Below are 7,509 nucleotides of genomic sequence, written 5' to 3' on the forward strand. Positions count from 1 at the left end.
AGTATTCTCAAACCTGCATATTTCTTCCATAACGAATCCGATTTGGAGGCAAATAGTTCATAGCAGGCGTTTCGTAGTTCATTTGTAGTGGCGCCCCATTGAATATCGGCTGAAATGGTCCGCCACCTTCCATCACATTTGATAATGGGTTGATGTCAATACCAAACGATTCATTTGGAATCGGAAGTTCTCTATTCACACTGGCAGGCGAGCAGGCCCCCAGCACAGAGCAAGGATTCAGTACGCTTTGATAAGGTTTGTATTGGGTGGATTCGGTGGTCAAACATCGATCTTGCATCACGGAAAGAGGATTTAGTCTCGGTTTCCCAGCTTGATTCGCTAGCTCGCGGTCGCGACGATTGGCTCGCAAATCCCTGGTGAAAATCGGAGATCTACTTGCAGTTGGTGATCTTGCAGGGTCTTGCTCAGTGGTAGTGGAACAACTCTCACTGGCCGGGCAAATTGATTTAGCTGATTCTGCTTGAGATTCCGCAGCAACTTTAGAATCGGAGATTGTGGACGCTAGTTTGGTAGCATTTTCAACAACCGGTCCATGCCCTTGAGTGGTTTTTGGAACTTCCGAATTACTATCGACGTTTGTCCGTTCTCTCTAAAATATGTCCGAACTCATAGAAAAAGCCGATTGTTTTGCCAATTTGGAAGACTTACTTTACTTGAGTGCGGGTATACATCTTTGAAACTGCATATGAATGGTGTCGTTATAGGGTATTCCCTTATCCAATTGCAGCTTGTGCACTCAAACTCGAAATGACCATTTCTGCTGCACCCGGAACACCATTGCCGTTCTCTTGGTCGAACATCGGCTTTCTCGGGCTTTACAATCGGGCCCGCTTTAATCTGAAAAGAAACGGACTATCGTCAAAACCAATACACCCACCAAATATAGCAACTCCAAACTTACTGTTAAATAATATCGCCTCCAAAGATCTGGACACGAGTTGCCCATATGGCCGGGCAATTTGCACACGTAACAAATTCCGTAATTTATCTGGTTGGCGCACTTCATGCAAGAGGTTGTTGTATAGCTGCTGCGCTTACCGCACTACAATAACATACACTATTAAGCTGCAAAGACATCCTTCAAATAAAATTTACATTCAAACAGATTTTGTGAGGACATCTAGGCTCCTGATGGCCCTGAAAGCCGCACATTGAGCAGCTCGGAATTCTTAACCTGTTCCTGCAGTGTTGGGAAATGTGTCCCCGTTCTCTACAACGTCTGCAACGTGGTCCACCACTTTCGACACTTATTATCTGCTGATCGGCTGGAAGGATTTTCCACTTTTCCGGATCATCTGAATATCGAAGATAAGAGATTGATTGCAGTTTCTTGATCAAATCGCATTGGCCTAGTCGTACCTGACATTTTGCTCTGTATGAAATCGATATCGTACTTGGGATCTTGCAGGATTTCAGGAAGTCGATCGGTAATGAGCTGCACATTCGCTAAATGCAGTTCTTCTGCAACCGTCGAAAAACAGCCGGATTCGTTCTCTACTTCCGAATCGGAAGACTCTATTGTATGTATCGGAATTTCTAAAATATCACAATAACTGCTAATAGTTAAATGGCTACGCGCTATACATTTAAAATACCTTTCTCTATAAGAATCACATCGTCACTTTCATCAAACTTGTCACGCTCTGGGTCTTGGTCGTCCAACTCTGAGGTGTTAAGATCTATTACATCGATTAACTGACCTTCCATTTCTTTCCTTCCGGCGCTTTCTTCATTTTCATCTACACAATTCTGGCCTTTTTCGACTATTTGCTCCACAACATCTTGTTCGACATTTTTATCTGGCGGAGCCTCTTGACCATCAGACCATGATTTGGTTGCTGAGGACAATCTCTTTTTCTTCGATTTTTTCTTTTTGGGGCTCTTCTCGAAACACTGATTCTCCAGTAGTTCATATGTGGTGATGACATCAATATTTGCCACGGTTTCCTTTCGCTTCTTCGACTTTTTCTTTACAGTGTCTTCAGTGTTAATCAAAACGTCTGGGTCATGATTAACTTCGACTTCCACCGGACTGCCACTTCTTCGACGCTTTTTTTTTCGTTTCGCTTTTCGAGGTGCATCAACCACATCCGTTTTCGTCTGATCATTAGGTTGGAAACTGCCTACTACCTCTGTTTCTTTGACATCTTTAACAGCTGGAATAAACAAAACATAAAAATAATAAAATCCACAAATTTTTATTTAAATAGATCCTGTGGGTAGCACACCACTTCCACTTACCCAGTTTTTTCTTCTTTTTTCTCACTTTCTTCACACCGCCTTCAACAACTTCTGAGCCAAGCATTGAGTCGTGCTTCTTTAATTTTTTAACCGGTGTCGAAAAAGCAACGTCATCCTCCTCCAATTCGGAAGAGCTGTTCTTATGCTTAGAGGACGGTCTGTGTTTTTTGGATAGAACTTGCATAGGCGATAAGTAGGGCAAGTTCTGATGCAAAGTCGTCGCCGCATAGTCGCTCTCGGAGCTGCTCGACGAATCTCTTTGGTGTAAAGGCTTAATAACTTTACCGGCCTTCTGAGCTTCCACGACTTCAGTATTCATTGGACCAATGAGTTCCCTAAACTTGTCCAAATTGTCCTCTTCAAACAGATCCTCTCTAGGAAAATCGATTTCATTAAAAACAATAGTTTTTACGCTATTGTTGAAATCCTTGGGCATTTCTGATGTACTGGTGCTACTTTCAGTTTCATAGACGTCGGTGGGCTGGGCAGGCCGAGCGAATTCAACATCCTGAAAATCGGACCCGTGCAGGCTGAAATTAAATTTTTCCGAGCTTGTGGTCGGCACCAAAAAATCGTTGGAGCAGTCTTCAAACTCTTGAGACAGTTTGTTTGGTGGGACATCTTCAGGTTGTTTTTCTTCTTCATCATCATCGTCGTCGTCTTCCAAGTTGATGAAAGGCACTGGGGGTGGTTCTATATATACAATATCGTCATCGTCTTCATCATTATCATAATGTTCAGGTTGCTCCTCTCGTGGCATACTGCTGGCCACCTCAACCTGTTCGTTAGCACAGTCCCTATTCATGTCGGGTTGCCAGTCAGTAACCTCTACACCCGAACTATCATCACTGTCGCTGAGTAAGCTAATTACTTCACTCCTGGCCGGCCCCTGTTGCTTGTTTAAAATGTACGACCTGCACTGCTCTTGTTTGTTTTTCTTTGTTATTTGATTATTAAGTCGATTTGAAAACCTCTTGTTTAGCTTGTTGAAAAATACTTTTTCAGACAGCTTGCCGGCTTCAAATCTTTTTAAATCAGCCTCACACTGATTGGTCCATAAGTCTTTGTAGTTTTTTAATCGATTCCAAAAGTGCTTGCTAGGTAAAATACACTGACGGATTCTGATGTTTCTCACTCGTCTCGGTGCTCTCGGGACTTTGTGGGTTTGTGTATAGGTGTGAATTGTGCTACTTGAAGACACACCTAGTGGAATGTACCCACCACTATCAAGCTCCGCAATTGACGAAATTGAGCCTTGAAGTGGCGCAGGGGTCGAGTCAGTCTGATCGATTTGAGGCAGCTCCTCTGGAGGATCTATTGGTAATCCAAGCCCTGAAATTTCACAACAACCGATGATGATGAAGTTTCCAAACTTAGCGACAAATATAAAATTTTTAATTTTATCAGAATAGTGGTCTTTCTAGAGTTTACCTCACCTGTACTAGGTCTTTCCAAAGATGCTAAATCATTTTGACTCCCTGACGATGACGGTCTTGGATCGTTCTGATATTCAGCTGGCTGGGTCGCTTCGATATGATCAGATTTCCCATAATATATCTGAGCATACAGAAGTGCCTCAATGTCCTCATCTATGACCTCGTCAGTCTGAAGAAAAATGTAACTCGTGTACATGCAATTTCGTGTAGGCTATAGGACCTGGTCTGATCTCATTGCATAGCTCGTCTCAGAAATGGCTCAGAGCACGATGATATTTGAGTGCAACCTTCACTTACCAACATGCCATAAACCAGTGTGAATCTTATAAGCAATATACAGAGAACAAATAATCGGGTTTATTGCCGATGTGGGTCCCCAGATCTGCACAGTAACTTGCTTAATGTTAAAACATCACATACCTTGTGGAAAATGCAGTTAAAAACAATGTGTATTTAAGGTTAGTCGCGCCAGTTGATCGGACTGTCATTTCCAGCGACATATAACTCTTTGCAACATCCAGTGGCAGGCCGCAAGCAAGCATCACGTGATGGACGTTGACGTCATCGACCAAGGCGATTGAAACACAATTTTCATTTATTTTAATATTTGAATGTTTTCTTCGTCAAATATGGTGTTCAAATTGATATTGTGTTCTATAAACAGGTTTGCGTAGCCCAGTATTATTTCAAGTGCTGTTTCTACTGATAAGTTACGTGTGTGCCTTTAAATAGGTACAGCATTGCACATTCTTGAAGTTGCTCGGAAAGTTCCAAAATTATCTTAGTAAATATATGTATATTATTATAGTAAAATATTTATTATTATAGTTAAAAATAAAACAGATAGAAAATTGATGAAGTAAAAAAAATAAATTTCTACCAAGCTGCTCAGTTCATTTTAGCCAAGATTTCAAATTCATTAGGACATAGAGTAGAAAACGTAAAACAAACTCTTGATTGTCTGAGGGAACTAAAACACAACTTTATAAGAAACTTACTACGTGTGTAAGTATGAAAGTATAAGTGTGAAAAGTATAAACGGTAGGTACATAATTACACCTATTTTGCCTTAGCTGTTTCTAACTCCATTTATAGGGCGTTATCTATCTTCTGATAAATAATACTCTTTAAATAGTATAATAGAAGGCGCTAACGAATAAATATGCATCAACCGCCTCTTTGAGGTGACGTCACAATTCATTGCTACAGATCTTACGGTGGCTTCGATGTAGAAAACAGATAACTTTTACTGAACATAACCTTACCTCGAATGTGCCACAAAATATCCCCCTTAAAACATATATATATATATAAACAAACCAGGGGGTTGTTCTGACTGTGCAACTTTCTGTTTCAGAACTGCTATAGTCAAATTGATCTGCAAAAATTAAGAGGATCCTAAATTAAGTTGAACTGAAGCGCGAGATGTCGACCGGTCCCAGTTCAAAGGAGGCCCATGACCTCCCTAAGAAAGTACCCAAGGAGTTAATAACCCCTTATAAATTGACCATTGCAATCCTAATCAAATGTTACTGCCAATGCAAAGAATCAGGTAAGTTCAGTGCTGTTATACTGGCCGAAATTCGATTTTAACTTTAATGTTAGTTTCTTGTAGGCGAATTTCAGATTATGACGACATCTGATAAGCTTCTATTGCAAAAATCATTTTGCATAATTGCCCTCAAGGTGTTACATGGCCCTGATCTGGGGCTGATTGAGATCAGAAACATTGTGGCTGCAGCACCCGCGCTAAGCACAATCCCCATTCAGTTTGGCGAGAGTCTAAAGCAACTTCACCTCAATGGTGTTGGGAAATTATTGGACGTCATTGAGGAGCTAAAGCTGATTGTAAATGGCGAACCCAGTCAGCTGGATAAATCATCTGTCGCTTCCGGCACAGTGCTTACAAAAACTGGTTGCATTGGTACATAGCTATATAAAAGATTCAGTCTTCTTATCAGTGAGACTTGCTTTCAATTGCAGGCCATTTTCTGCGGCGTTTTATTGTGTTTTTCGAAAAATTGACTTTTTCCGAGGTCTCTATCTTGCACGCCGCATACACTATCTATTACGAAGAGGGCATTGCGCTAGCACAGTGTGGCTCATCAGCCGCCAATTTGAATCGGCACAAATGGTAATTGTTAATTAATTTATTATGCTTCCCAATTTAGCTATTCCTGTGCAGGGAAGACAAACCCTGGTCTCGACGACAGGCAGAACTATTTCTATGCACGCAAGCTGCTCTGTACGAAAACGATGAGAGTCGAGCTCTAAATCCACAGGAACTGCAAGCGAAGATTACGAGCATGTTGAAGTCTAATCCAGACTTAGCTGAAGCAGTAGGTGGCTTATACTTTCCATACTCATTGGGTAGTAAATTTCTATTTACAGCACTTTATGTCCTTCTTAAACTACCTAAAAGTGAACGATATCTGTGGGGCAATGAAAACACTATTCCACTGTTTTGACCGCCGCACGAATCCGGACGTAAAAGTGTTTAACGATGACAAGAGTAAGGAGCACCGCTATGCCGCCCTAAATTTAGCAATTCTTCATCATCACTTCGGCCACACGTAAGTCGCGTGCAAATTAAGTGATTGGATGAGTAATACAAGAAAGGCAACTAACTCACAGGGCGGAAGCCGTGGCGTGTTTGAAAGAGGCAATAAAAATTGCCCACGAAGCCAACGATCTGCTCTGCTTGCAGCATGCTCTTTCGTGGCTGTATCGGTTCTCTAACGTGAACAAAGACAACTTAATCATTCAGTGCATCATCAAAACATTCGAATTAAACATCAGTTACACCACGTCTCTGGCTCTACAGGACTTTGCACAATATGGCAGCGTCAAGACTGCAGTGAAACCAAAGGTTCTTTTTAAGGTAGATTTCAGTGTATCGATTTTACCCTTTTTACTGAATAGAAATTTCGCAGACTTTGAGCAAAAGCGACGTGCTGAACTCTCAGCACAGCTTCAAAGATCTGATTTTTAGCAACAACGCCATGAAATCCTCCTTGTGGCGGCTATATGGCAAAACGCTTTTGTGTTCGTTATGGGCACACGAGCTTCTGAATCTGAACACATTCCTGCCTCAAACCTCAGCTTATTATGGTGAGGGTTATTTGCAGTCCGTTTGCAACGTGGCATTGCATTTATTGGCAGAGGTAATCGTTCATCTTGTTCCCTTTTCACTACAACTTAGAGCTCTTTTATACGAGGATACAGTTGCCTGCTGATTCGTGGCAGACCGAAATCTCCGTTGCCATTTACATTGCGAGATACTCATCGCAGACTTGTAGCAAAGCAAGACAGCAAAGTAGCTACTACTTTTAATTCTCATAATTAACATGTCCATCTACGAACAGGTCCATAAAGGCCCATAGAAAATCGGCCCCGAAAGTCGTAAAATTGCCAAAGCGACTGGAACTCACGACTGATCGAAATTCAGTTGCCGAACTGATTGTGAAAAGTATCCCTGTGTGTCAAGGGCGGATCCAGGGGGGGGTCATGGAGGTCATGACCCCCCATTCAATTCTCTATCCAACGATGCCAAAACGAATTCTCTGGCTCAAATGGTTCTTGAGAAACTTCAAAAAAAGCAGCGTCATGTTCAAGTGGATTTTGCAACTCAAAAAAACCACGCAAATCTAAAACTTCTTGAATTCAAGCATTTTTTGAGAAAATTCCCAACATTTCCTTATCGATGGTTCACTTGATAAAAAGGCCATTTATTTATCTCTAGAATGACGTACAAATGAGCGTTCTTGCTCATTTTGCCTCCGAGAAATGAGCAAAAACGGGACGAAAAACA

At 41.5% G+C, this 7,509-nt stretch overlaps 2 protein-coding genes across 4 annotated transcripts in view; one reads left to right on the forward strand and one right to left on the reverse strand.

The window, feature by feature from the left end:
• Positions 1 to 4,205, reverse strand: part of LOC109534368 — a 6,513-nt gene extending 2,308 nt beyond the window's left edge. Inside the window, exons 1-9 of one of the 2 annotated variants that reach the window (XM_019900025.2) lie at positions 3,996 to 4,205; positions 3,699 to 3,867; positions 2,263 to 3,594; positions 1,617 to 2,177; positions 1,381 to 1,557; positions 1,117 to 1,316; positions 923 to 1,063; positions 670 to 858; positions 14 to 610 (exon numbers count right to left, since the gene is read on the reverse strand). In XM_019900025.2, the coding sequence (XP_019755584.2) occupies positions 14 to 610; positions 670 to 858; positions 923 to 1,063; positions 1,117 to 1,316; positions 1,381 to 1,557; positions 1,617 to 2,177; positions 2,263 to 3,594; positions 3,699 to 3,867; positions 3,996 to 4,001 (3,372 nt within the window). In that variant the 5' untranslated portion in view covers positions 4,002 to 4,205. The other variant, XM_048668851.1, reaches the window with a different exon arrangement.
• Positions 4,206 to 4,930: 725 nt separating this feature from the next.
• The window catches only part of LOC109534402 (anaphase-promoting complex subunit 5), a 5,739-nt gene continuing 3,160 nt past the window's right edge, over positions 4,931 to 7,509 (forward strand). Inside the window, exons 1-7 of one of the 2 annotated variants that reach the window (XM_019900074.2) lie at positions 4,931 to 5,250; positions 5,304 to 5,622; positions 5,682 to 5,832; positions 5,884 to 6,037; positions 6,090 to 6,271; positions 6,333 to 6,579; positions 6,632 to 6,862. In XM_019900074.2, coding sequence (XP_019755633.2) covers positions 5,328 to 5,622; positions 5,682 to 5,832; positions 5,884 to 6,037; positions 6,090 to 6,271; positions 6,333 to 6,579; positions 6,632 to 6,862 — 1,260 coding nt within the window. In that variant the 5' untranslated portion in view covers positions 4,931 to 5,250; positions 5,304 to 5,327. The remainder of the gene's footprint in view (positions 5,251 to 5,303; positions 5,623 to 5,681; positions 5,833 to 5,883; positions 6,038 to 6,089; positions 6,272 to 6,332; positions 6,580 to 6,631; positions 6,863 to 7,509) is intronic. The other variant, XM_019900073.2, reaches the window with a different exon arrangement.

This window comes from Dendroctonus ponderosae, unplaced genomic scaffold (assembly GCF_020466585.1).
Source record: "Dendroctonus ponderosae isolate FM_Combo_2020 unplaced genomic scaffold, Dpon_F_20191213v2 Dpon_F_20191213_8, whole genome shotgun sequence".
In the NCBI taxonomy this organism is placed as follows: domain Eukaryota; kingdom Metazoa; phylum Arthropoda; class Insecta; order Coleoptera; family Curculionidae; genus Dendroctonus; species Dendroctonus ponderosae.